The sequence below is a fragment of the Equus przewalskii genome, chromosome 7 (genome assembly GCF_037783145.1).
Source record: "Equus przewalskii isolate Varuska chromosome 7, EquPr2, whole genome shotgun sequence".
NCBI classification, from domain to species: Eukaryota; Metazoa; Chordata; class Mammalia; order Perissodactyla; family Equidae; genus Equus; species Equus przewalskii.
In genome coordinates, this window is record NC_091837.1 from 4,969,648 (window position 1) to 4,997,635 (window position 27,988).

The following is a 27,988-nucleotide window of genomic DNA, read 5'->3' on the forward strand; positions in this document are numbered from 1 at the left end:
GCTGGTGGGACTGTTTCCAATTTGACACCTCCCTAAGGAATTTCAAAGATTTGTGACTCTTGTTGCCGCTTGACATGCTGACCTTGGAATCAAACCTGCGTGTGAGATTGAGTCCTCACAGAGTGCTTGCCTGCTGGACATCAGCCGATATTCACTGAGCCCTTGCGCGTGCCCTGCACCTTGCTTGGGACTGAAAATAGTAAACCAAGCAGTTGGCATCCCTGCCCTTAAGGAGTTTACATCCCATCCTCGTGTGTGGGTGTGTGTGTTACATCCTGTTGTCCTGTGTGCGTGTGTGTTACATCGCATCTTCCTTTGTGTATGTGGTAAACTAGTACATAGATCAAATAACCACAGGAGTACAAGTTGTGATAAGCCCTATGGGAGATGAGATGGAGATAAATGGGGTGGGTGGTTGGGGAAAGGCTCTCTGAGGAGGTGACATTTATGTTGAAGCCTGGGAAATGAGGAGCCAGCCATGAGATGAGAAAGGGCAAGGACAACTGGCTTTGGGTAACTGGGTAACTGGGTGGATAGCCGTACTGTGAGGAGAGTGGAGGCTAGGGGTAGAGGCAGGATGGAGAATTCTGCTTTGACCAGACATGTTAAATTTGAGATCAGTGGGTACCCAAGTAGAGGTCAGGAGTCGGGAATGCTGCTGATTTAGTGTTGGGAGTCAAGGGATCCAAGTGGTATTTAAAGCCTGGTCAAGATCACCCAGTACTGGAGTGTAGATGGAGGTCCAGGGCTTAGGCTGGGGCACACAGTGATCTGGCGGAGGAAAAGGTCCATCAGGAGAGACTGAAGGGATCAGTGAGGGCTCTGGACCTTCAGGCTTGATGGCCACCTGCCCCTGGCTGCCCAGGAGAGGGCCCTGGAGGCAGTGAGGCCCGAATGGGCGGAGAGAATGGGAGGTGAGCCGGTAGACAGGCAACGTGCACTTGGCTTTGGAGGCTTCTGCCTTGGAGCGGGGCAGAGATGGGCCGAGGCTGGTGGGACTTGAGGCTCTAGGCAGACTTCTTTTTGGTGAGGAAGATTGGCCCTAGAGCGAACATCTGTGCCAATCTTTCTCCATCCTTGATGTGGGACACCCCCAAAGCCTGGCTGGATGAGCAGTGTGTAGGTCCGCGTCGGGCCGAACCGGAAACCTAACCACTGTGCAACCCTGCAGGCCCCAGTAGGCAGACTTTTGAAAGGCCTCAGAACCCAGGTCAAACCAGGGCGAGTTTGGGCGGGGACGGCACTGCGCCCGGGCTGGGCGGGTACGCGAGGCGGTCCGCAGAAAGACCTCCCAAGAAGATGGGCCTTCAAGGCAGAAGCAGCTCAGCACCCACAAGACGCGGGCTCAACCGGAGCTCAGCCGGCAGCCCAACGCCAGGGCTGCCCCCGAGGAGCATGCGCTCTTGGCGCCACCGGCCGTACGTCTGGCCCGCCCACTTCCGGGGCGCGTCCGCGGGACCCGGAAGTAGTTACGGAGATCGGCCGAGACGCTGTCTGCTGGCGTCGAGTTTCCGCGCTCGCCGGTTTTGCCGCCCCCGCCGCCGCCATGGGGAAGCGACAGCACCAGAAGGACAAGATGTAAGCTGAGCCGCAGCCGGGAGCGGGGCCCCGCCTGTGCCGCGCTGCGCGCCGCCCCCCGCGCCTCTCTCAGAGTCGGTCCCGGAGCCCCTCCCCGGGCGGGGACTGGCCCAGCGCCGGCGTCCCCGGGACCTGGCTCTGCGGGGCTGTGGGTACTCTCCGCGAAGCGCCGACCCCGCCCCGCCCCTCGGCGTCTCGGCTCGGGACCCCTGGGCTGCCGTCTCTCCGGCGTCCGCGGTCTCCCAGTGCGCCCGGTCCCGTCTGTCAGCCTGCGCCCGTGCTGCTGGTTAAGACCATCCCACCTTGCGCCGTGTTCCCCTCCAGCCGCCACTGTGTTCCTTGGGTTTTCTTCACAACAGGACGGGAAAGACCTGGGACCGTCTGCTGTTGTCTGTGTCTTGAAACCACGCCAGTCAGGCTTTCTCCCCGAGGACTGCTCTGATCAAGATCCTAGTAACTTCCACGTTGCTAAATCTAGTGGTCAATTCTTAGTCCTCCTTTTTGGGCTTCTCAACAGCCTATGGCGCAGTTGACCGCCTCTCTCCGAAGCCCGTCTTTGGCATCTAGGGGGCCGCACGCGCGTTGTTTGCAGTCTGCCTCAGTGGGCTCTCTTCACTGCCTCTCTGGCTGGGTTCTCCTGCCCCCCTCCCCCAGACCCCATAGGCGGAATTCCCCCGTTTGTGCTCCGTTTACTTTCTCCCTGGGTGATCTCTCGTGGACGTCTGATAGACATCGCACATTTAACGTGCCCCGCACGGAGCTCTTGGTTTTCGGTGCCTGAGCCTGCGCCTTCCCCGTTTTCCCGGTCTCCACGGTCAGGCCACTGCTCAGTCGCTCAGGTCTGAGGTGCCGGAGTTAGCCTTGGTGCCTCAGGGAACCCGCAGCTCTCTCTTCCTCCGTCCACCAGTAAGTCCTACTGGCTCTCCCAGGGATCGACCACTTCTGCCCCGTCCACCCGTCCCCCCGTATGTGGAGTTTATGCCAACTCCTTCTCGGACCTTTGCAGTCGCCTCCTGACTGGTTTTCTGCTGCCTCTCTTGCTTGTCCCGCTACACACAGCAGCCAGAGTGATGCTTTGAGAACTTATGTTAGATCATGTCAGTATCCTGCCCCAAACCTCCTACAGCTTCCATCCCTCTTAAAGCAAACCTAGAGTCCTTACACGGCCTGCGAGGCCCCTGGTGATCCGACCGCCACCCGTGCCTCCTCCATCTGCTGTCACATGGCCCTGTGCACACTCTTCTTCAGTGACTTCCCCCTTCTGTGGGAACATCCCAGCTTTTCCTGCGTCCTGGCTCTTGTACGGGACATGCCTGCTTGGTCCCTCCGCCCGGCAAGCTCTTCCCCCATCTCTTCAATCTTCTGATCAGGCCTTCTGTGCAGTTCAGTTCATTTCCTTCAGAGCAAAGCAGGCCTGTATGTGCTTCCTAGTGTATGCCTGCGTTCTGCTGTGTTTAGTGCTGTGTGCCTGTTTTATAAGTATTTGCTGAATGAATGAGTGAAATGATTCGGTCATCGGTTACTTACTTCCAGAGACTGTCCTCTTTGTAGACGGAGTGGTAGTAAGCTTGTCTCTTCTTTCTTCAGGTACATTACCTGTGCTGAATACACTCACTTCTATGGTGGCAAGAAACCAGGTAAGGCATGAGATCCTTCTGTTCCCCTTGGTGTGTGGGGGCTGCAGTTAAGGAATGATGTCTTCGCTATACGATGAACCTGTAAAAATTAACAACTAACAGGAACATGGAAACTATAGGAGACAAATGGGCTGAGGACACATAAAATTTACAAAAAGGAAAGCTACTAAACGTGTGAGAGAATGTTTAATCTTGGTGGTGATTTTTTCTTTTTTGAAGATTGGCACCTGAGCTAACAACTATTGCCAATCTTCTTTTTTTTTTTTCTGCTTTTTCTCCCCAAATCCCCCCAGTATGTAGTTGTCTATTTTAGTTGTGGGTCCTTCTAGTTGTGCTATGTGGGATGCCGCTTCAGCATGGCCTGATGAGCGGTGCCATGTCCACGCCCCAGGATCCGAACCCTGGGCTGCCGAAGCGGGGAGCGTGAACTTAACCACTTGGCCACAGGGCCGGCCCCGGTGGTGATTTTTTTTAACGTAGGTTTAAGTGACAGTCTTTTCTCTCTCAAGTTAATAAAGAGTAAAAAGAATGATAACACACACTGTCAAGGCCGCAGTGAAAGAGCGCTGTCCTAGTTGCTGGTCGGGGTAAAACCGGCACAGCCATTGTGGAAAGCAGAGCGAAGCCCTCCAGCAGGGGTGCTAGAGTTCTGGTAGAAACCCGACTGCAGTGGCCTAAACAGGTGTCTGCCTTGTCCTCTGAGTTCTTTCTTGACGCACCATGTGTGTAGGTTCCATTTATTGAAGGGTTTTAATCCACAACCATTGCTGCACTAGGTAATTGACGTGAACTTTTTTGAAAATGTAATTGAATTGTTGGTAAGAACACATCAAATTTTTTACAAAATAAATTTTCTGTCTTTTATTTTCATTTTAAACAGATATCCCACAAACAAATTTTCGTCGTTTACCTTTTGACCACTGCAGGTAAGAGTTTGGAGAGTTCACTCGTTCCCTCTGATTGTTCTTTGAGACTCAGTCGTTTGACAGTGACTCTGATCCTTGGAGGTGTAGATGTGGGTTCTGTCTGCGTCCCCCAACCCAGATCTTCCCTAAACAGGGAGGAGGTGGCCCAGTGACAGTAAGAACTAATGATTGTTTTCCGCCTGTTCCCATGCGTGGTCGTTTTAACCTCATTCTCACCTTCCAAGGTAGGTAGGCTCTGTCGTAGCCTGTTTTACAGTTAAGAGAACCAGTGCTGAGAAGAGTGAAGTCCCTCGCCCGGGGGGGCGCATCCAGGAAGTGGTGCCACTGAGGCTTGAACGCAGTGGTCTGATGCCGGCTCATGCCTTTCCTGCTTTGCTTTGGGTCCAGGCTCTAAGTAGTAATGGCAGCTGCAGCAGTCGTGATGCCATGAGCCCCTGCGCCTTCCCTGGGAGCACAGGGCCCTGGTGGGGGTGGGGGAGACCCAGCTGCAGAGCTGCTCAGATGCTTCTGTCCATCCTGGTGGGTATGTTTGTGAACAGACGGTGAGTCTGCTGGACTAGGGAACCCCAATACACTGGGGGTTGCGGGAGTGGGTAGGTCTGGTGTCCCCTCAGGCCTGAGCTTCCCCAAGCCTGAGCCATGGTCACCTCTGCCCTGAACACATGTGTCTACATAGCATGCCCCCCGCCCCGCCCTCCCCCTCTCAGTTCTGATTGCGTAGGTCAGGGTGAGCCCTCAGAGCTGACAAAGCTTTCCTGGGGATCCCGGCACCTTGGTTGAGGCAGGTCAGCCAGATAGCACAGGGCGGCGAGAAAGGGGCAGAGGGGCCTGCGCACAGTGCAGGAAGGCTGGGCGCTGCACCAGGGGCCCCCAGGTGGCTCCCACATGGTGGCGAGGGAGGGCTTTTCCTGCTCCCAGCGCTTGCTCAGGGAGGGTGAACAATGCGGCCCCGGTGCATTGGCTGGATCTCCCCACCCCAGCAGGTTTTGTCATCAGCCTTGTGGAATGTGGTCTTATTCAGAGTGGGCAAGAATTGGTTTTATGGAAATACTTTCATTTTTGGTTCCTACTTTCTCCAAAAGTGTGTGATCTGTGTTTCACCCATGTTTTTAATTACCTTGGTTTCTGGCTAAAAATGTGCCTTGAGAATGTGCCCTTCGGGTCTCACTTAGGGCAAGATACATGTCCTTTTCTTGCTATTTGGAGCTTGCTTTGGCATTGGTCCTGCTCTGATCAGTCCCCAGCAGCACCAGTATCCCCTCTAGGTTAGAGTAGAAGGTTGGGCCAGAGAGGGAGGTAAAGTTGCACCATGAGGGCTTCCTGGGGCAGCACCTGGGGAGGTTACCCCAATGCTGCCAGGCTGTCCAGGTCCTTGGGACTGACCTGTGCTGACTAAACTCATAGGTGACTGATGTACAAACAAGCCAGGTCAGCCAGGGCTGTTAATGGCTAGTGATGGAAACCCTATGCAAGAAAAAATAGATATTGGCTCAAGGAAGTCCACCGAGTATAGCCTCCCCTCATCTGCGGGCTCTGCTTTTCCTGAGCAAACTCTCCACAAGGTGGCAAAGGGCTTTTGGAGTCTGGGCCTCTGTGGGCCCCTCCACCCCCACATCTGTGTATCAGAACTTACCCAGGGCTCCTGGGACCTCAGGTTTTGCCTGAGTCATGTGCCCACCCCGTGGAAATGTCGGGGGAGCTGTGTGCACTTGTGGTCAGGAGCAGGCAGGGCACCCTCACACCACAGTGGCCCCACCAGAGTCTCTTGGGATGGGAGAGGGCAGTTCTCGGTCGAGCAGCGTGGCCTGCCTGCTGCGTGAGGGTTCGGGCAGCAAATTCCAGTCCTGTCTCCCTGAGGCCATCTCCAGGGCCTCGTGATCTTGAACATGATCCCACATGTGTTCTGTGACACAGCAGAGTATGAGGAGAGAACCAGGCTGCTGCTGCTGCAAGGCCCCCTCTGCACCTCCTGGGACCCTTGCCTTGTATTTACTGGTTTGTGTTGGGAGCTTCTGAGGGGCAGAGATGTGGGGGCCACCTCTATGTGGGCCCCCAGCCAGGCCGTGCAGAGGAGTACTAGAATCGTTGAAGGAGTAACTGAAGGAGGGAGGAGCTAAGGGAGAGGTCACAGGAGCCGTGTGGGGGTGGCCTGGTCAGCCCACTGCATGACCAGTGTGCCCAGCAGCTGACCAGGAGTGACTCTGTCCTCTTTCTCAGTCTCTCTCTGCAGCCCTTCGTCTACCCAGTGTGCACCCCTGAAGGCGTCGTCTTTGACTTGCTGTGAGTTTTCCCTTGACTCCTGAGCTGACAAACGGGGTGAGATTGTTGACGCCCACTCCGGAAGGGGCTGTGGGGCTCCAGGCAGTGCTGCCCCAGCTCATGCTGAGGCCGCCAGACTCCAGTCCCAGCAGCCTTGGGGACGTGGGAGGGACTGCCAGGGCCTTAGGGATGAAGCAGCAGGGCTGCTGTGACCCCCAGACAGGCAGCTTTGCTGGCAGGCGCTACGGCTTCTGCCTAAAGTGGCGTTGAACCCTTCCCCGCCATGTGGCGGTCCTAGGGTTGTAAGTGGCACACCTGTACCTGTTGTGGAGTATTAGTGAACTGAGTGTCTGTCGCTTTGTGAAAGCAGAGCCATGATTAAGGTGCATACTTCTCCAGTGCTGTATTTTGAAGCGTTATGTGCAATTTTATGTTCCGGTATAAGCCAGCTTCTATAATTTTCTCATATTTCAGACTCATCTTTGAAAATTTGGAAAATACTTCAAAGTAAAAGGAAAAATTTACTGTAATTACACTATCCAGGATACTCACTCTCAGTAGTTAAACTCCTCGTTTTCTGTAGGTTTATTTGTAGTAACATGGTTGAGATAATTCTGTGAAGATAGTTCTAGATCAATTTTTCACTTGGTTATGATGAGAACTTTTTTTTTCTATGTCATTCAGAATTCTCTGGAAGTACAATTTTTGAAGCTGGCCCAGTATCTCTGTCATTTTGTGGATGTATCAACATTTATATATATGTCTTTTTTGCTAGTTTGTCTCATTTATCCATAACTGCAATAAAAACCCTGAACATAGCTTGAAACCCACATACCAAGAAATATTCCCCACTTCCTTTGCGAAGGAAGGCACCCCTCTCCTTGGCTTGTGCTAGGAGAGGTGACGTGGGGCAAAGGCCATTCACGGGTCTCACCTGGAAGCAGCCCTCCAGGACCATGGCCTTGTCACCAGGCTGCGCCTGACTGTCTCACCGACACTCTCTGTTCTCTTCCCTTCAGGAACATCGTTCCTTGGCTTAAGAAGTATGGGACCAACCCCAGCAACGGAGAGGTAGGGGCTGTGCAGGCGTGTAAGTCATGCTGGTGAGCGCTCTCCTCTTACCTGGCGTTTGGTTCTGTGGTGCTTGTGTATACACGAGCGTGGTAGAGAATCATTCATGGGGCCCAGTGAGGAGGGACCGTCCTCTTCCCTCTTCCCACGCCCAGTCCTTTCCAGAAATGTTCCCTACGTGTCCACAGGTATGTACAGGTATATGTTGTCTTTCCTTGGACCGCGGATGCGATCACGTGCGTGAATGCCTTTGTACCTTGCTTTCGCACCCTGCAGTGTGCCTCAGAGATCTGAACGTGGTGGTGCATAGCGCCCTGCCTCATTCTGTGGTGGCCACACACGCCCTCCTGCGGAGTTACCATGTGGATTGAAGTCACCTGCTGTTAGAGACAGTGGTCAGGGAATACCCTGGTGTGTGTTTCCTGGGCACACGTATGCGTGTCCTCCCGGGACTGCTGCCTCACAGGGTGGCTGCATTTTCCGTTTTGGTAGCTACTGGCCACTTGCCCTCCAAGGAAGGTGCACCATTTTAAACTCAACAGCAGTGTGTGAAAGAGAATGCTTGTTTCCCTTTACCCTTGACAACACTGGCTATCATCTGTTTTTTTTTATTTTAGCTGCTAATGGGCAAAAACATTTTTGAATTTGTATTTTTATCATAGGTTAAGCACCTTTTGATATGTCATGTGCACAGGTCCAGTGTCATGAATTCTGTGCTGCTCAGAAGAGACTCCCAGAGCCATGTTCTGGCTTATTGTCCTTTTTTTCACCCCACTGCCTGCCTTTCTCGTAAGCCCACGGTGTTCCCACGTTTCCGTCACCCTCTCTGTCGTCTTGGTCCCTTTACTTCTCAGGGATTTCTCTCCTTCCACCATGCTGCGGCTCGGGCCCATTTTTTCATTTATTCAGTTGCGTCCCTTCATTCAGCAAGAAGGTGTTAGCCCATGCTGTCTGTGGGGCCTGGAGCTGTGAGCAGAGCATAGACAGTGGGTGGCAGAGATGTTTACTGAGAGGGAGGATGGGTGGGCTTGGGAATATTTCTGGAGCAGTGCCATTTAGCTGAGACCTGGGGATGAGAGGAGATGGTGGCAGATGGTCAGGGGCTGTGTCAGGGGGCCTGGAAGGCTCTGGAGGGAGCCTGGGTTTGTTCTAGGTGGACTAGAAGCCGGGCAGGGTTTTAAGTGGGAGTAAGTTGTGATCTGGCCTCTGTTTTAAAGGCTCACTCTGGCTGCTGTGTGGGGAACAGACTGTAGGAGGTGAGGGTGGAAGCTGGGAAAGCCGCAGGGTGCCTGCAGGTGTCTGGCAAGAGGTGCTGAGTGACCTTGGACCAGGGAGGAGGCCGAGGAGGTGGAGAGGTCGGACCCAAGACTGCTGTGCAGGGTGGACCAGCGGGATTTGCTGAGATGGCGCATCAGGGTCCATGGCTCCCGGGGCAGGGGAGAGCTGAGTAGTGACCTAGTGCAGTCTCGTCTAAGGGCTCAGTGAGCATGTCCTGTGCCAGGGGCAGGCAGGGGGACCCAGGTGATCAGCCTGTGCTCAGATTCCAGGCCAGTGGGGCTTTGGCAGAAAGGTGGATCCCTCAGAATCAGAGCCACAGGCTGCAGGCCAGGCGGGCGCACGGAGCGAGGGCAGGCAGTTGGGCTGGAGGGGGGATGAGGAGGGCAAGCAGGGAGGGTGGGGACTTCTGCAGGACCTTGGAGGACAAGGCTCCTGACTCCTCCAGGCTGTCTGGGGCAGGTGTGTGAGGCTGGGAGGTCATCCTGCTGAAAGTCTGGGCAGTGTGTGGAGGAGCGTTCAGGATGAGGCAGGCCGTGTGGGGACTGGCACTGTGGAGCTGCCAGGTGGGCTGGGGCCAGGTGGGTAGAGCCCTGTCTGCCAGGATAGGGGCCGGACCTGATCCGGAAGACAGTGAGCTGGGTGAGGCCTGGTCAGCTCTGTGACAGAGGCCTCAGAGGCCATGCTGAGAGTGGAAGCCATTGTTGTCATTGTCATTGTTCAGGGAGGCCCAAGAGGATCCAACTGCTGTGAGGCTTGACGGGGAGAGAGCGAGGGGGTGAGTGATGTGACTAGTGTCCTGGTTACCAGCCTAAGATGGGTAAAATCTCATTGGTTTGGTCTTTATTTATGCCTTAGCTTCCTATCTTCTGGAGGCCCATTTGTGCTGTCTGGGCTCCTCTAGTCCTGGTGACAGTCTGGGGAGGGTTCGGGTTCCGTGGCCCTTGGCGTCAGGAAGGCAGCTCAGCAGCATTTTCTTCCTGGCCTGGTGGTGCATATTCTGGGCGGCCGCCAGGAGCCTGCAGGCTTTTCTCTTTCACATGGTTGGATTGGGGTGCTGGTGGCCTCACCCTGCTAAGGAGAACGCTGTCAGGAGTCTGCTGTGTCCTTCCTCTTTTTTTCTCATTTGAAAGTGTGGCTGGCAGTGTTCCTCTGTGAGGTCTGCTGCTGGGAGCCACCGTGGGCTTCCTGGGGCTTCTGTGGGGTCCGTGCTCCCTGCCTGTGCCCCCGTGTGATTGGCTTGTTTTCAGGGGATGTTGCCATCCCTGGGTGCCTGTCTGCCCCAGTGGAACAGCCAGTGTGGAGGCTGGGGCTCCTCTGCTGCCGAGGGTCTGCGCTTTGCTGTGTCAGTGGTGGTCTTCAGGTGCCTTCAGCCCCCGAATCCCTCGTGTTTTCTTGTGCACACATGCCCTCATAGCCTCTCTTTCTTTCCTGGTGGACATTGCCATTCGGTTGCCTCTGGGGTGCTTTCCTCTTACTTTGGGTGTTTCACTCCATGGGTGCTCTTTGGGGCTCCGAAACATGTGGATTGTCCTGGGCTCGGCCCCCCGCCAGGCCTGGGGGCAGCTAGTGACTTGGCCTTGTGTTTGGGCTTATCTCACTGAGGCTCGGCCATGTCCTTTGTTCCAGGTGTCTTGTTGGGGTGACTTTCTGCTGGGACACACCTGACAAAAACCGTGCATGTCCTTATCGAGGGCCAGGGATTCTCCCTGGCCTGGTCTCCAAAGGGCCTTATTGAAGGCTGCTGTGTCCAGATGTGTGACGTCAGCAGCGCCCCCTCCAGCTGAACTGCTGAGGAGTGTCCCTGTGGAGTTAGCTGCCATTGAGCCCCTGGGCCCAGGGCCAGTTTGGCCCCATCTCACTTCTCAGGGCCCCAGGAGGAGTGTGTCATGTGTGGGGTCTCCCTGAGTTGTCATGTGCCCAGGGTCCTGGCCCTGTGGGAGAAGGGCTGACTGGTGGGAGCGGCCTTGGGTCAGAGACGCTGTCATCTGTCCCGGAGTCTGATGCTCACCTGCACAGGGTGGAGGGGGGAGGGCGGTTGGGCATGGTAGTCGAATGACGAAGAAATGAAGCCAGCTGTGGAGGAGCAGCTGTGGGGCTGGCCAGCAGGCAGGGCCTTGTGGGGGCTGGGCATGTGGACCGGCCGCTGCAGGAGAGGGAGGATTGGCTTGGCTCGGGGGCTCACCCCTGGGCCCCCTGCACACTGTCTCCTCTGAGCCCTGGGTAGGCAAGCCCTCCCAACCCCCGGCCCTCATATGGCCAATGGTGCAGGGATGTGGGCCCTGAGTCCAGTGCTCCCAGGGGCGCAGCTTTGCCTCCCTTCCAGGCTCTTTCTGCAGCCCCCTTTACTTCCTCCCACCAGGCCTCCCTGCCCGGGCCTGTTCTCCCCGTTGGCTGCCGGGACTCAGTTTTATTGTAGTTTCCTGTAGAAGAGGTGAGCTGCAGACACATCACAGAAACTCACAACAGAGTCTCCCATTGGGCTCACTCCTAGCATTTGGATGTACTTAGTCCTTTCTCCCCACTTTTTGGCCATTTGTCTTTCTTACAGTCATAGAACAGAGCAGTAAGGTGAACGCATGCGTACCCTACACCCAGCTGAAGGACCACATTCTTTATTTTTTTTTAAGATTGGCACCTGCGTTAACAACTCTTGCCAATCTTTTTTTTTCCTTCTTCTTCCCAAAGCCCCCCAGTACATAGTTGTATATTCTAGTCTTAGGTCCTTCTGGCTCTGCTATGTGGGACGCTGCCTCAGTTTTGGCCTGATGAACAGTGCTAGGTCTGTGCCCAGGATCCGAATCAGTGAAACGCTGGGCTGCCGAAGCGGAGTGCGCAAACTCAAGCACTCCACCACGGGGCAGCCCCAACATTCATTTTGAAATTTCAGAATTAATCAGTGTTCACCGTAAAATGTCTAAGCATTGCAAAAATATAAAGCAAAGCTCTGCCCTCGGCCTCGGCTTGCAGCCCAGAGGTTGCCCCTGAGAGTGGGGTCACTCTGTTCGCCCAGAGGCTGGGGGTGGGGGTGATCCGTCCTGCCGCCCCTCTTCTCCGGGTTCACCTCTGTGTCCCCGACCCCAGGTCAGCACGCGTGACTGTAGTTCTTGCTTGTAGTTGTAAAGGCTTGCGTGGCCAGAGACCTTTCTAGTCTGGGTGTTTGACCCAGCTTCACAGTGAAGCCTCAGCACGTCGTCACATCAGCCACTTATTCCTAATCATTAATTATTAATTATACCTTCTCCAGAAACTGGATGGGAGGTCCCTGATCAAGCTGAACTTTGCAAAGAACAACGAAGGTGAGTGGTCCCTTTTGCAGCCACCTCTAGGATTGGCCCACAGAACCCAAGGCCCCCTGCCTCTCACCAAGTTCTCTGCAGAATCAGTCGTTCCTTTCAGATCAGGCTGGACACTTGCTTTTAATTTCTCAAAGATGTAACATAATTTCTTCTTGAATGTCTAGGTAGTTTAAAGCTATGGGGTGGGAGTGAAACCTTGAGTTTTGAGGACTTCTTCCCACGAAGGCAGTCAGGCCGCATGGGCTGCTGGTGGCTTTCGTGGGCACAGGCCCTTTCTGGCTGCAGCTCTGGTCTGGTCATTGCCGGAGGAGGAAGCTACTCAGGCTGAGCCCAGGGCAGGCAGCGGGCAGTGGGTGTCGGGCTCTGACACATTTGCCGACTGGCTCTTGGGCTGGGCTTCTCACCACTGGTCGTAAAGCCCCAGCCCAGCCCTGGGGTCCTCCTGCTCCAGGTTCCAGCGCGCCCTCCACTGTTCTTGTTGGCCAGACGCCCACGCTGAGGCAGGCCCCAGGGGCCCTGACCTGGCTCTGGCTTCTGTGGGCCTGTGCAGGTGCTGTGGTGTAGGTTGGCGTCTGTGCTCACTGGGCATGTGCATTCCGAGGAGATGCTGAGGCACCTGAGGGCGGGGCCTGGCCCACAGTAGGTGCTGGTTCACAGTGATTGAGTAAGCTGGCCTCAGTGAAGCAGAAGCAAAGTACTTTGTGGACAGTCCCTAGGGGTCAGGGAGCTCTGCCCTGGTGGCCGAGCGCTGAGGGCCTCCCCACTCTGAGATGGATTGTTTTGGGGAGGCCCACAGTATGTGTCTCGATTAGCAAATATTTACTGAGTGCCTGCCACATGCAGAGAGCAAAACAGGCCAGGTCTCTCCCAGAATGAAAGGGGCTTACCTTGTGGTGAGGGAGGAAACCAGAAAACAGGTCACTTTGGAGTGTCCGCTGCTGCTTCTGCCAAAGGCAGAAGTAAAGCAGGTGAGGGGAGAGGGTGGTAGGAGGGCTCACTGACTGGGTTTGGGTGGAAGAGAGGGAGGGAGCCATGTAGGGATGTGGGGGAGAGCATTCTAGGCAGAGGGCACAGCCAGTGCAAAGGCCCTGAGGCGTGTCTGGGCTCAGCCAGGAGTCTAGTGTTGCTGCAAGTGTGAGTGAGGGAAGGAAGCAGGGGCTACAGTCGGCGAGGTCAGGTGGGGATGGGGTGCGGAGCAGTCTTGCAGGCCTGGGTGGCCATGGGAGGACTCTGAGATTCAAGCCAGAGAGGAGAAGCGAGATCTGACCTAACTTTTGCCCCTTTTGTTGTTTAAACAATTTTGACCTAGCAGTCACCGTTTTTTGCTTGTTTTGTTTCTGATTGAAAGTTTCAGACACGTGAGAGTAGAGAGAATTAGCAGTGATCCCCTGCCTGCATCCACCACCCGGCTTCAGTTCCGTCACCTCACGGGCTGTGTGATTCTATCTGTGCTCCCGCTCCGCACCCGCTTGGGTGATTTTGAAGCAAATCCCAGACATGATATCATTTCACACTTTAATATCTCAGTGTGTATCTCTGAAAGATAAGGACTAATAATAATCACGACACCATTATCACACCTAGAAAATTAACAGGAACTCCGTAGTATCATCAAATATCCTGCCAGTGGTCAGATTTCTGGAGTGCTCTCATAAATTTTTTTTACAGTTTTCAGGTCAGGATGTTTTAAAAGTCCACACAAATATGTGTGGTTGGTAGCGCTGAGTCTCTTAACCTATGAGTGTCCCCCTTCCTGTGGTTTATTTGTGGGGACTTACTTGAGCGGGCTCCCAGGCGTTGACGGGCAGGGCCAGGGAGGACGGCAGGAGTTCATTGCAGGAACCCAGGTGAGGGCTCCGGGAGAAGGGGGCTCAGGGCAGGGTCTGAGGCGGAGGAGGAGGCCAGGGCAGTGGTCGCGGTGGTGGGCCGGGGGCTGACAGGGCAGACTCCTCTGAGGAGGGCCTCGCCGGGGCTGGCTCCTGCAGCATAAGCAGGAGTTTCCTTGTGGTGCTGGAGGAGGGGGTTTGAGCAGCTGCCTGTCCCTGTGGGTCCCTGCTCCGCGCGTGCTCACGTGGGGTTCTGCCTCCTGCCTTCTCTGCCCGGCTTCTCTGCGTGGGCCTTCTCACCAGGGAAGTACCACTGCCCGGTGCTGTTCACCGTGTTCACCAACAACACTCACATCGTGGCTGTCAGGACCACTGGCAACGTCTACGCCTACGAGGTGGGTTCTTGGGGACTGTGTGGCATCCAGGCTCTTGGGTGTGTGCCCCAGGGAAACCCTGGGCTGGGGGTGCACCAGGTGCAGTGGGCACGACCTGTCCCCATGGAGCCTACTTTCTGAGAGCCAGCAGCATAGTTGAGAAAAGGTGGGCCTTTCCTGCAGCCTCCGGACCTGAGGCCTGGGCAGCCCTCTCACACCCCAGGGGTCCTCCCCACAGTCGTCTTCAGCGAAGCCTCTGACCACCAGGCCCTGGGAGGGAACTGTGCTCTGAGGACGGGCCCCAGGGCTTCGAGGGGAGCACTGAGCCCCCCAGTTCCTGGTGGAGTTCCCAGGAGGAGTGGGTGCGGCTGGTGGCGAGTGTAGGGGAGAGAAAGCCCCTATTTCCACACCCATCCTGCTCTGGGCGTGCCGACGGAGGGTACAGACAGCAGCCGTGGGCCCCATGTTGGGGGAAGCCCTCTCTGGGCCGTTTTTGTCCAGTTACTGGCTATTGGCAGGGTCGGTGTGGCCAGTGCTACTCGAGCAGTCCTTCGGGTCACTTCTTCCCCAAAGTGTGCATGGGCTGCATGGACACTTGGTAGAGATGGGCAGCCTCTGGGAGCCTGTCTGCTGATGTGTAAGATGTGTGTGACAAGAGCGTCCTGCGAGGAGCCTTGCTGAGAGGGCTGAAGTCGAGTCTCTGGGGTTCAGCAGGCTCCGTCCTCAGGGCTGGGGCTGCTGCTGTGAGCCCATGGTGGGTACACGCTTGTCCCCGTCCTTTTCCCCACGTCTGGGCAGGCTCCAGGCTCCCTGTGCCGGGGTGGGGGCAGGCACCATAACGGCGGGCTTCCTCCTGGCCATAGGCAGTGGAGCAGCTAAATATCAAGGCCAAGAACTTCCGCGATCTGCTGACCGACGAGCCCTTCTCCCGGCAGGACATCATCACCCTCCAGGTGGGTGGCCCCTTCCCACCGCTGTCCCCAGGAGGGACCACATTGAGAACCTTGGCACAGCTCCTGTCTGCCAACTCCACCTCTCCACCCAGGCTCGCTGGCTTCCTCCTGTGATCTGCCTAGTTGTGGTCTCCCAGCTGCCTTCCGCGCCCCCATCTCTAGCCATGTGAGCTCTCATGGGCTGCTTCCTCAGTCTGGCTCTCATGGGTCCCCCTCCAATGCATGTCCCTGCTGTGTCAGGACCCCTCCTCTCTGCCCCCGGAGCCATCTCGGCATTTGAGTGGCCCTTTGCAGGCCTGGCTCTCCTCTCACCCCTTTGAGGGCAGGGGCTGCTGCGTGCTCGGTACCCCAGCATCGGGCACAGGGCACGTCTGTAGGCGTCAGAACCCTGAGTGAGTTAATGAACAGTGTGGACTTAGAAAACCATGGGTGACCGAGATGGGCAGTTCCTTTCTGTGGCTTGTCCTGCTTTCACTGGGGTCAGCCATGCCCTCTACCCGTCCTGACTCCAGGACCTTCGTGCCACCCGCCCATTCTTTGCTGCCTGGGGCAGCTGTGTGGCCCAGGACCGGGTCCTGGCTGTAGTGATGGGCTCACTCTCCTACACGTGTTCTTTTCGCTGCAGGACCCCACCAATTTGGACAAATTCAACGTCTCCAACTTCTTTCACGTTAAGAATAACATGAAAATAACAGACCCAGGTACGTGCAAGCTGAGCTGGTCTGGGTACCAGGGGTTTGGGTGCAATAGGTCGCTGCTCCGTGGGCAAGGCCCTCACCTTCCTGGGGGCCAGAGCACCTAGGAGTCTCTCTCAAGCCTGGACAGGCCTGGAATTTCCCGAGCCGATGTTCAGCCTCTCCTCTGCTGAGGTTGGCAGGAGCACCCTGGCCCACACCCGCCCACAGGGCCTGGCGTGGTGGGTGCCAGCTGGGAACGCTGTGCCTCATGCCCACCTCCTCATGCGGTGGAGGCCTGGCTGCCGCCCCCTCCCCACTCAAGCTCGGCTCCAGGGCTGCTTCCTGGCCCAGGTCATCAGTGCCTGGAAGGGACCCTCCCATCCTGGGAATTGTCTCTGTCGCCATTGTAGGGACAGGCAGTGCGGGCTGCTGGGTCCTTCTGGCAGGTAGGCAGGTCCTATGAGGGGTGGTGAGCGCAGGCACTGCTCAGCCAGCTGGTCTCTGCCACCAGGGTCCTGCGGTGCAGGGCTATTTGTGAACACTGTTGGGGCTGGGGTGGGGCTGGAGACAGAGACCAGAGCCGACGCCTGTGGAAACCACTGGCTGTTAGACTTGCTGCCCTTCTGGGCTGTTTCCTCGCTCACTCTCCCTCTGCGTGCTCCTCCCTGCGTTTGTATCCATCACAACGGTGTCTCTGTGATGGAGGCTCAGATTACGTCGGCTGAGTCCTGGCCCAGGACTTCTGTCATTGCAGCCGGCTCTGGCCTCCTGTCCCTGTCACACACATTTGGGGGCGTTGCTGAGGGCTCAGCTACTCAGGGCCACCATGCTGCTTTGTAGACGAAGAAAAGGCCAAACAGGACCCGTCTTATTATTTGAAGAACACAAATACTGAGACCCGAGAGACACTGCAGGAGCTCTACAAGGAGTTCAAAGGGGACGAGGTCCTGGCGGCGACCATGAGAGGCCCGGAGAAGAAGAAGGTGGACAAGCTGAACGCTGTGAGTCGGCAGAGGGCCAGTGCTGCCAGCCCAGCCCCTTGCAGTGGGCCCAGGAGAGGGGCTCGTGGGGGCCTGGGCTACGTTTAGAGGGGAGGTGCTCCTGGGGGCCCGGAGTGGGGCTGCACTGAGGACCACCCTGAGACGGCGGGGGGGGATGGAGGAGGCCCCCAGCCATGGAGGGTCTGCATCGTGCTCTGGCCCAAGCTCGGTAGAGTGGAGCAGACATGCTGGGTGGACAGCTGCCCAGGGGCTTCGCTGGTACCCTGTGACCCAGCAGCCTCAGGCCTGTGGGTGGCAGGGAGGGGATGGTCCCTTGAGGTGCAGTGTCACTGCCCTGCAGAGCTGGTCACTTGGTGCACAGAGGAAACCCAGGGAGAGATGGCAGGGGCCTTTCAGGGGTGCTGTGGTGCTGAGGGGAGGGAACAGGTGGTGCTGGGGGCTGCTTGGTGCCCACCCCGCCTGGGCCTCTCCTGGGCATCAGGTTCACTTCTCACAACACCCAGCAGTCGGCCCTGAGGGCCCTAGTCGGCAGTGATGGCGCCAGGGTTGTGCCTTGGGCCCCGAAGCTGCCCTTTCCCCTATTCAGGCCGAGCCTGGCGAGCTGGGGCTAGGGGCGTGGGGAGGACAGGGGGAGGCTCTGAGGCTCCCTCCTTCAGTGATTATCCAGGGAAATTTGTGAAAGTGAGAAGAGAAAGTGTGTTGTTCATAATCCTAGCACTCTTAACAACAGCTCCCAGCATTTTGGTGTATTACCTTCTGATGGGGAGAAATATCTCTTTTTTTCTTCTTCTAACCTGGGATAAAAAAATAACGTCTATTGGGGCTTTTTTTTCCCTGATTAAAAGGATAATGTCTTGGGCCAGCCTGGTGGTGTAGTGGTTAAGTTTGCACGCTCTGCTTCAGGGACCTGGGCTTCACAGGTTCAGATCCCGGGCATCGACCCAGCGCTGCTGTCAAGCCATGCTGTGGCAGCATCCCACATAGAATAGACGACGATGGGCAAAGATGTTAGCTCAGCGACGATCTTCCTCAAGAAAAAAGAAGAAGATTGGCAACGGATGTTAACTCAGGGACAATCTTCCTCACCCCCCAGAAAAAAAAAATGATAATGTGTTTATTTTAGAAACCTGAGACTTTTAAAAGGAAACTAGAGTCCCTCATGGTCCGATCCCAGAGGTGAGCAGTTTCTGCCTGACATTTGATTTCCAGGGTCTCATTTAACGTGAGAGCCTTGGCCACCCGGGCCTTCAGCCCAGTTGAAGTTGTGGGCTGCTGCCTCCTGTGCAGGCCTGTCTTGCTATCCAGGGCACGCTGGCTTGGACCACACCTTCCCACTCCTGTCATCACATCCCTTGATCCCTCCGCCCTTAGGGAGAGGCTGAGGTGGGTTGGGCTGTCCCATCCCCGAGGAGGTCCCTGCTGGTGTCTGTGGGCGGTGGCTAGGTCCGCCTTCCTGGATGAGGGGCACCGAGCAGGGCCTGAGTAGTGGGGACAGCTGGCTTCTGTGTCCCTGGCCCGCCAGCGTCCTCAGGCGCCACTGACAAGCTGACATGGTTTTCCCGCAGGCCCACTATTCCACTGGGAAGGTGAGCGCCTCCTTCACCTCCACCGCCATGGTTCCAGAGACAACGCATGAAGCAGGTAGCTCTTTGCCTCGCCATCACCAGCCGTGCTGCTTAACAGTGGCTGATGGCAGGACACCCTGCCTGCTGCACTCCTCAGTATTGCTCTGTTGTGCCCAGCTTTGTGGAACTTAGCAGATCAGGAGTGGTCAGGTGGGGATAGGAAGTGTCCCTGTGGAAGTGTGTTTGCATCTGGGGTAGGGAAGGCCAGGGGCAGGAGGTCTCACCCAATCATGTCCTGCTTGCTAGGGCCAGTCCACCTTAGGCTCCAGCCCAGGTCGTGCCTTGGCACCTGCCTAGTCTGACATGGCACCTAAGCTCTCCACCAAGACTGCCCTTGGCATCGCCCCCAAGTCCCCTTCCTCTTGTGATCTCAGCCTGTTGGCCCCTACCATCCCCTGAGGCCCCCTGCAGTGTCCTGGCTCTTCCAGCGTCCCCTCTTAGGTGCTGAGCCCCTCCTCGCCCCCTCTGCCCATAGACTCGCCCCGGCCTGCACCCTGCTGCCTGTGCTCAGCCAGGGCAGACCTTGAGTTCTCCCGGAGCGCAGCGAGTCTGAGGGCTCAGTGCCCGGTATGGGGGCTGCCGCAGGTTGAGGGCAGGCGCCGAGCTCGGGCCTCTGCTTGCAGCTGCCATTGACGAGGACGTGCTGCGCTACCGGTTTGTGAAGAAGAAGGGCTATGTGCGGCTGCACACCAACAAGGGCGACCTCAACCTGGAGCTGCACTGCGACATGGTGGGTGTGTGGCCGGCCTCCGCCAGCGCCCAGGGTCCTCTCCGGGCTCTTAAGTGCAGGGCTGCAGTTGGTCCATGCTTGTTATAAGGAATTTAGCCTGTCCCCTAGGAGAAGTGCCCCCACGTCCCTCCCCAGAAGGGACCCTGTTAGCCGTGTGCTGCGTTTCCCTGGCTGGTGTTCTGGGCAGGTGTGCACACCTGTCACGTGAGAGTGGTCGGCTCCTCCTGCTGCTCTGCTCTTCCGTCTCCCCATGGCCCTCACTCCAGGTCATGGTGGCTGCAGTGTCCTGTCGTTCTGCGTCATGGGTCCTTCCTTCCACAATTGTGCTGGGCGGCTGACCATCTCCTGCTGCATGACAAGGGCCCTGGGTGGCATTTGTGACCCTCCCATTGGCTGCTGTTCAGCTCACAAGGAGGATCTGGGCTATTTTGCAGACACCAAAGACCTGTGAGAACTTCATCAGGCTCTGCAAGCGGCAGTATTACGACGGCACCATCTTCCACAGGTGCATCCGGAACTTCGTGGTGAGTGATGTGGGCGAGCTGTGTAGCTCCTGGCCAGCTCAAGTCCTGCAGGGGACCCCCGTCATCCCTGTGAGCTCCTCCTCAGGGGCGAGAAACACACGGGGTTGTGCAGAGGGCTGTCCTCCCCGAGAGCTCAGACCCTGGCGTTGAGCCCGTTTGGCAGGCAGGGAATTCATTCTGTCACTGGGCAGTGGGCAGCTGCCAGAGGGCCGGCAAGGCCGCGGGGTCATGGGCCCGGCTTGCTCACTGGCTTCTGTTCTTCTTGCAGATCCAGGGTGGTGACCCCACTGGCACAGGCACGGGTAGGTACTGGTGCTGGGGCTCCCCTGGGCCTGCTCTGTGGCCGTGTGGGGCAGGTGGGCGGGGGCCGTGCTGAGGGTCCAGATGTGGAAGCTGACAGACCAGCCACCGACATGCTGGGTGAACTCAGGCCCGTCCCTCAGTTTTCTCATTTTGAGCTAGTCGTAAGGTCTAAATGATAGACAGGGACGGGGAGTACATTGCCTTCTCTCTGGGCCTTCAGAAGCACCCCCTTTTCCCAGCAGACCAAGGGGGGCTCAAGAGAGCCCACAGCACGGGAGGGTTGGGCCCCCTGAGACCCCCAGGTGCCCTCCCGCTGCCTCTCAAAGCCCCCCTCAGCCTGTCAGCTGCTTGGGCCCAGGCCCACTCCCTCCTTCCATGGTAACGACCTGTGGCCTTCACCCTTTACTTGCTGTCCTCGGGACCAGGCCCCACCTGGGCTCTGAAGGGCCTGGGGGCTGGGTGTGTCCAGGAGAAGTTGGTGGTGAGGGTCCCTTGGGGCCAGCACTGCCTTCCAAGGTGCCCCTGCCCCAGACACGGCCCCAGCAGAGCCCGGTGCCCCCTGGGACTCAGCACAGGTTTCTAGAGCTGGGCTGCATCCTGCTGGCTGCACTTGGCTGGGGCCCAGTGTTCCTGCTGCCAGCCTCGCTCCTTTCTCTTCCAGGTGGGGAGTCGTACTGGGGGAAGCCCTTCAAAGATGAGTTCCGGCCCAACCTCTCACACACAGGCCGGGGCATCCTCAGCATGGCCAACTCAGGGCCTGACACCAACAAGTCTCAGTTGTGAGTTCAGCTGGGTAGCTGTGGGACCGGCCTGCAGGTTCTCCCTCTCAGCCTCTCCCTGAAGGTTGTGCTTGACCTGAATCCAGTCCAGAAGGTGTGCAGCACCCCTGGGGAGACTCACACGGCATGGTCCAGACTGCTACAAGTGCTGGCCATGTGCGCCTGTGTGCCAGACAAGTGAGCCGGCAGCTCAGCGCCCTGTGGTGTGTGCCGGCGAAAGAGCAGACATCGGTGGTTACCAGGAGATCCAAAAAGGCCTCCTGGAGAGGGGGTGACAGGAGGCAGATGTGGGTGTGGGCGTGGGTGGCCTGGGCCATGGAGGGGCAGCTGTGCAGGCTCAGCCTTGAGCAGCCGCTGGAGGTGGTGCACTTACGGAAATGGGGGATGGGGGGCTGAGAGTTGAACTTCGAACATTGAAGTGTCAGATGCCTGGGCCTCCACACTTGGTCCCAGTCTAAGTTTCAGCACCGAGAGGGTGAGAATGGGCTGCAAGTACAGGCCTGGGCGTGTCTGTGTCCAGATATAAAGAGGGGGTGAGGATCCAGCCCCAGCGAGTGTGGGGGAGGGGCGGCTGGGACCCACCTGGCGGAGGCCAGGCAGAGGCTGCCAGCGTGGGGGTAGTTCCCGGAGGAGCCACCTGAGGAGCGCGGCGTGCAGGGTGGGCGAGGCTGGGTTGGGCATCGAGGACGTCTGAGGGGACGCCCGACAGGCCCCGCTGGCTCCGTGGGATCCCGGGCCGGCTTCTCTCGGAGCTCTGTGGTTTCGTCTAAGTTTTATTATTTCCGGAACTCCTTAATTCCTACTTTCCTACTTGTTCCTTTGTTTGCTCTTCCATCTTTGCCCAGTTTTTTGAGGTGGTTTGTATTCTTGTTAAGAGCTTTTTGGATTAGATCAGTTATCTGTAGTCTAAGTATTTTTTCCACATATTTTTATTTGGTTGGAAAGATACCACGTAGTATTTTTAAGTATTGTATCTTGCAGTTGTCTCTCTTGAGGTTTCGGGCGTGCGCGGGGCTCGCGGGGTTTTGGACGGCTTTAAGGTGTCCTTTTTGCGTGGTGTGTGCGCATGGTGTTCCCGTGCATGGATGTGGACAGCGTTTCCCTTTCCCCCGCTGCACTGGCATCGCCGATGGAGCAGTCCCGCCGGCCCCAGTGGAGTGGGGCTACCTTGGGGTCCTTACCTGTGTTGAGTGTCACTGGCTGGCCCCACATCTCACAGCACCTCACAGCACGGGGAGCAGAGAGGGGCTGGGTCCCCCGGGGTCGTCCTCTCCGTGGGGAGCCTCCAAAGGGCGGAACACCGCCACCTTATACCCTCCGTGGTCCCCTGGCTTAGGGGGCTCGTTGCAGGTGATTTTTCCATAAATCCTGTCCGTCCTCAACCAGGGCCCTCCTGCCGAGAGCTTCCTCCGCTCCTGCCCCGCCCTCCCCTCCCACGTCACGTATCACCTTCTTATCTAATCAGGATCTCATTCTGTTCCGCTGCCTGTCGGGCATTCCTCCACCAGTGTCCCGCTTCCTGGATTGGACTGGCTCTCCCTGCGGGCTGCTCTGCAGGGTGCTCTAGGAGGCAGGTCCACCCTCACTGTTCGTCTCTGCCTTAGTTTTGGTTTTTACTTGGTTGGTTGTTCTCTAATATGAACTCTAAGATCATTCTATCTAGTGCTTTGAAAATTCTATTGGAATTCTTGGCTGATGTGACATCTATACTTTGGAAGAACAGATATGTACATGACATCTTTCATCTAAGAATGTGGCTTCATTTTCCCTGTGGATGTGTTTAATATCTTTTAATATGATTTAACAGTTTTCTTCACATGGGTCCCCTGCCTTTCCAGATAAAGCTACTCCTTAAGAATTTTATAATTTTGTGATTTTTTTTTTTGAGGAAGATTAGCCCTGAGCTAACTACTGCCAATCCTCCTCTTTTTGCTGTGGAAGACTGGCCCTGAGCTAACATCCGTGCCCATCTTCCTCTACTTTATATGTGGGACGCCTGCCACAGCATGGCTTTTGCCAAGGGGTGCCATGTCTACACCCGGGATCCGAACCAGCGAACCCCGGGCCGCCGAGAAGGGGAACGTGGAACTTAACCGCTGCGCCACCGGGCCGGCCCAATAGATTACCTTCCCAAGGGGAAAGCCACTGTGATATTTTTGTAAATTGAATTTTTTTCCAGTTCTTTTGCTCGTGTAGAGAAAGCCTGTTTATTTTATATCTAACCACTTTATAAACTCTCTTATAGTTCAAATAGTCTTTATTAGGAATGTCATGGGTTTCTAGATAGTCACATTTACCAGCACAAGCTGGGGTCCTCCCCTCTCTTCTGCTGTGGACACCAGTCACCTCACTGCGGGCCTGTGAGGGAGGGGACATGGGTGTCCTGTCTCCAAGTGACATACTGTTTTGCCATCTGATCAAACTTGTTGTTGGGCCTGCTTTTGTAGAGAGATTGTGGAGTTTCTAGATGCTTCTCTCAGCATCTGTTATTGTGGCCATAGGATTTTCCTTTCCTCCTTGAATTTGTGGATGTGACCACTGGGTTGACAGCCTTTCTGTCTCTGTTTCGTCCTGGAGTAAAGCGGACTGGTCCTTGCCGTGCTGTTCCACTGGCTACTGTTTTAGGTATGCCACTGTCGTCACCTGGGAGCCGCGCTGGGTTGTCTGGACTGAGCCGAGAGTGAGGGGGGTGCCCGCGCAGTGAGCCCACCCCACTTCATGGCCTGGAGCAGTTTAATTCCCTTGGACTCAGCTGCTTGTTGAGTTAGCTGGTCAGGGGCAGCTTGCACATCATTCGTGCTGCTGCTCAGGCGGGTTCCACTTCAGGGGCCACTGGGTAGTTGTGGTTTTGCCAGAATTGGACTCGTCCATCTCTGGATTTCCAAACTTGCTTCCGTGCTGGCTCCTCTGTCCGCACTCCCGGCTCCCTTCTCACTCCTGGCTGGTCTGTGTTCCTTCTTTCCTTAATGGTTCACAAGGGTTTAACTGCTTTTACCTTCTATGTGATTTTCAGGTTCTAGCTTTAATTTTCTTCCTGGTGTCTTTTCTTTCTCTCCTTTCGTACTTTCATGTCTTACTCTTTACCACTGAAGACACTCGAGTGTGACACGTTGAGGGTGTGGGTTCCCTGTCCACTGGGTGCTGCTCGTTGCTTGTTTCCCTGTTAATTTCCTCCCGGCAAGGGGTCCGTGGGAGTGTTTATTTGCAGGGAGGCTGGGTGAGCGGTTTGTGGTGGTGTTCGGGGAGGGGATGGCTGTCACCTTTTATTGCTTATTTACAGCTGGGCCCTAGGAGCCCATGAAACTGCTGCTGGATTGCTGATGTTCCTGGCTTTTGAGTTCCAGTATTATTTGGTGCTTTCTCTGACACCTTTCTTTTCAAAGAACTAACTGTAGACTACATTTTCTGTTATATTTTTGTTTTCCCTTTTGTTATTTTTCTGTTTCTGTCCTGTTTCCTTCAGGTTTATTTCATTCTCTTTTTAGTTTCCTTAACTGCATTAGAAATTAGCGCCAGTGAGACCGGCTTGGTGGCCAGCATTCAGGTCTGCACAGTTGGGGGTTTCGATGTCTATGGAGACCTGTGGCTGGGCCTGGGGCTGTGCTGCCCATGGAGCAGGCTCGGTGCTTCGGGCCTCCCTCCCTCACTGGCTGTGTGCGCGCTGCCCACACCGCCTCTGGGGGCATGGCTTTGCCCCCTCGGGCACCGTAACTGGTCCCGCGACACATTTTACCTTCGTCTCTTCTCCCTAGCCTTTTTCATATTTCTCTTCATTCCTGCTTTCCTCCTTTCCTGGTGTGGAAGTTTTACTTATGGCCTTAAGTCAACAAGTCCGTCTATTTGCAGTCTGAAGTTGAGTTACTGCCTCTCCCTCCCTCCAGACAAGACCCTTGCCATCACCCCCAGCCGGCTCTCACCTTAGTGTGGTCGGCATTTTAATTCCACTCATTTTTACCAATTGAGATGTGAAAACTTTCTGGCTCAGCGTTTAAGTACGTTTACCCATGGGTCTCAATGTCTTTACTCCTTGTCCTGCTCGTTGCCTCCTTTCTTCCAGTTCAGAGTCCTTGGTCCTTCAGTTGGTCTCTCACTGGGACAGGCTCTGGTTTCCACTCGCTCCCCCCCAAACCCCCAGCCTCCTCTCCAGAGCATCTCTGCCTCCAGGCTCTGGGCACAGTGTCTGCCTGATGGGAGGCTGGCAGCAGCGGGCCTGGAGGCCAAGCCTCCCGTGCCCCTCCCTGGGCGCTGTGCCCTGGGCCTTCTGGGGGGCTGGAGGCCTGGCTTCCCTGGGCAGCCTTGGCTGACAGCCTGCCCTGGACGGGCAGGGCATGGGGGCCACCACCCACTCACTATCTCCAACTTCCCAGAGTGGACTCTGGAGAGAGGGGTGCGCCTGGCTTGTGTCCAGCAGTTGCGGGGCGGAGACAGGCTGGGCAGAGAAGCTTCGGGCTCTTCCTGACCCTCCTCCCTCTCTCCCTCCCTCCCTCTCCAGCTTTATCACCTTCCGCTCCTGCGCCTACCTTGACAAGAAGCACACCATCTTCGGGCGGTAAGAGAAGCGGTGGGGGAGATCTGGCAGGTGGGCTCGCTCCCTCCCCAGCTGGGACCCTCACTGCCTTTTCCCCAGTTTGCCCTCATGACTGTCGCTGCCCGGGTCGTGGCCGTGCAGAGTGAGGACTTGGGGCTGCTCTATTGGCTGGGAGACGTTTGGTTCTCCAGACCTGCCAGCTAAGGAGGGCAGACCGGCTCCAGCCCCATCTGGCTGGCTGCCCTGCCCAGACTCACCCCCTCGGGCTCTCCTTTGGATGGTCCGGTCTTTCTCGCCATCCTCTGGTTCAGGGTTGGTGGAAAGGCCCAGATGGTATTTCCAGCTTTGTGGCCTCACGGTCTCTGTCACACCCCTCAGCTCTTTATTCGTAGTGCAAAAGCAGCTACAGACAGCATGGAAGCAGTGGGTGTGCTGTGTCCCAATCAAACATCACTGCCAGAGTTGGGCGGACTGGGCCCCTGGCCATGGCCAGCTGGCCCTCCTCTCCTTGCCCTACTGGGTCTTTCTGCAGCTAGTCTGGTCATGCCCCTCCCCCGTGTGCAGCCTTTGCAAGGCACTGGCAGCCTGGGGCTTGGGCTTTGGGGGTGCCCTGCTCTGGGCACGCTCAGAGGCACCCCTGTACCTCTGCTGCAGGGTTGTTGGGGGCTTTGACACACTGACAGCCATGGAGAATGTGGAGAGTGACCCTAAAACTGACCGCCCTAAGGTATGTGCCCCGGAAGAACAGTGAGGCTGCTCCTCAGGCTTGGCATCGGGCGGGATCGCCTGCTGCCCCCGCCGGCCCTGCTCACTCGCCTCCCCTACTGCTAGGAGGAGATCCGCATTGACTCCACCACGGTGTTCGTGGACCCCTACGAGGAGGCTGATGCTCAGGTGAGGAAGGCACGGCTGCCACGTGGGAAAGGGCCTGAGGGAGGGCCCCCTGGCCTCAGGGGCTCTGGCCAGCCACTGCCCTGCTCCGCCACAGATTGCCGAGGAGCGCAAGAAGACGCAGCTTGAGGTGGCGGCCCCAGAGAGCACGGTGAAGACAAGGCAGCTGAAGCCAGGGAGCCAGGGCCCCCAGACGTACCGCCAGGGGGTGGGCAAGTACATCAACCCGGCAACCACGTGAGTTGGGGGGGGGCTCACGTCCTGTTTCCACAGTGCCCACGGATCAGAGCCCGCAGGGGCAGGGAGGCCGAGGCCCTGGGATCCCACGTGAGCGGGTGCCACAGGGGCCGCTGTAGGCAGACGAACCCAGCCGCGGGGCCTCAGTGCAGGCGGAAGAGATCGAAGCTTTGGGGTGAGGGTGTGTGCGACCATGCGATGGGTAGACACCTGGCTCCTAGCTTGGAGGGTCTGGGACCCACACGGCAGCTGGAGTCTTCTCTTCCCAGGAAACGTATAGCAGAGGAGGAACCGTCAACCAGTGCAGCTGTCCCTGTGGCCAAGAAAAAGCCCAGCCGAGGTTTTGGGGACTTCAGCTCATGGTAGCAGCAGGCCTGCTGCTCTGGACCCTGGTAGGGACGCAGGGCTGGCGGCCTGTGTCCATGTCACGCAATTTTCTGCCCTTGTAAGCCTGCCTTTCGGGCTGCAACTCAATAAAGCTCTTGCCTTGCCTGGGTCCCCTTTCCTGGCCCCAGGAGCCCAGGGGCCTCCCTGTCTCTCTCCTGGCCCTGTTTCCAAGGCCTGCACCCAGCCGGAGTCCACGCCTCAGACTACAGGCAGGGGTCTGGCCCTTCCAGCAGCTTGCGGCCTGGGCCTGGGTCGGGAGGAGAGGCTGGCTGCTCATCGCGGTTGCCCCAGGCGCCCCATTCGGTCATCTTCTCAGGGACTCTTCACTCAGTGTGGTCCCACCGGCAGCGGCACCTGGGGCCTTGTTAGAAACAGGCATTCTCAGACCCCAGGCCTTCTGACGAGAGCCGCGGGGCAGGGGGCACGGTCAGGGCTCTGCAGTCCACGTGTTGACAGACCTCTGGGGCTCCTGATGCCAGTGGTTTGAGGGCCCTGCACTAGAGCCTTGACATTTGTTAAAACCTTCTCTGCTACTTCTTGTTTGGGCTCACTGAGGCCCGCCCACCCAGTAAAGGCTCCTGGGCAGCCACAGCCCCACCCCTGTCTGCTAGTACCCAGGACTGCCCGCCTCCCAGCCTCAGGATGGTGGTGAGACCACACGTGGGTGACACTGGCCAGCTCCTGTTACTGATGGACCAGTAGAAGGCCTTGGCGAGCTGGCGTGTCCCCCTTGCCCCCACCTCTCCACTCTCAGGACTGTCCTTATGCTCAAATATGACCCTCAGCCTGGGCTCTAGGGCTTCCGGACCCAGTGCACCAGCGTTTCGTAACAGAGCCCTGCCCTTGACCTTGTTTTTCTATAAATGTCTTCAAAACACTGACACTCGCCTGCCCTTCCTTGTTTTCCGTTCACTGTGCAGCCCGTGCGGCCCGGCTCCGCTCTCCTGACTTTGACCCCGCCACCCCAGCTTTCCCGAAGCGCCTCTGTAGAAGCATGGGGACAGCTGCCTCCTCCCAGGACCCCCATCTCCTCCAGCCCCGGGCCTCTGAGGGGGGTCACTGACCCCACCCCTGCTCTCAATACCCGTTGTCCTTGGGTCAGCACAGG

At 57.0% G+C, this 27,988-nt stretch overlaps 1 protein-coding gene across 2 annotated transcripts; it reads left to right on the plus strand.

Annotated features, from left to right (window-relative positions):
* The first annotated feature begins 432 nt into the window (after window positions 1-432).
* Window positions 433-27,761, plus strand: PPIL2 (peptidylprolyl isomerase like 2). 2 transcript variants are annotated; one of them, XM_070628351.1, is made up of 20 exons: window positions 433-1,578; window positions 3,166-3,215; window positions 4,096-4,141; window positions 6,359-6,421; window positions 7,420-7,471; window positions 11,994-12,045; window positions 14,175-14,266; window positions 15,109-15,198; window positions 15,824-15,899; window positions 16,716-16,876; window positions 18,442-18,517; window positions 19,125-19,231; window positions 19,666-19,755; window positions 20,024-20,057; window positions 20,720-20,837; window positions 25,330-25,386; window positions 26,020-26,092; window positions 26,197-26,259; window positions 26,354-26,493; window positions 26,763-27,761. In XM_070628351.1, the coding sequence occupies exons 1-20, from the start codon at window positions 1,547-1,549 to the stop codon at window positions 26,857-26,859; spliced, it is 1,569 nt and encodes a 522-aa protein (XP_070484452.1). In that variant the 5' UTR covers window positions 433-1,546; the 3' UTR covers window positions 26,860-27,761. The 2 variants fall into 2 exon arrangements, with proteins under 2 accessions (XP_070484452.1, XP_070484453.1); XM_070628352.1 differs by having other exon boundaries at window positions 1,455-1,578; window positions 7,420-7,503.
* Window positions 27,762-27,988: the final 227 nt, after the last annotated feature.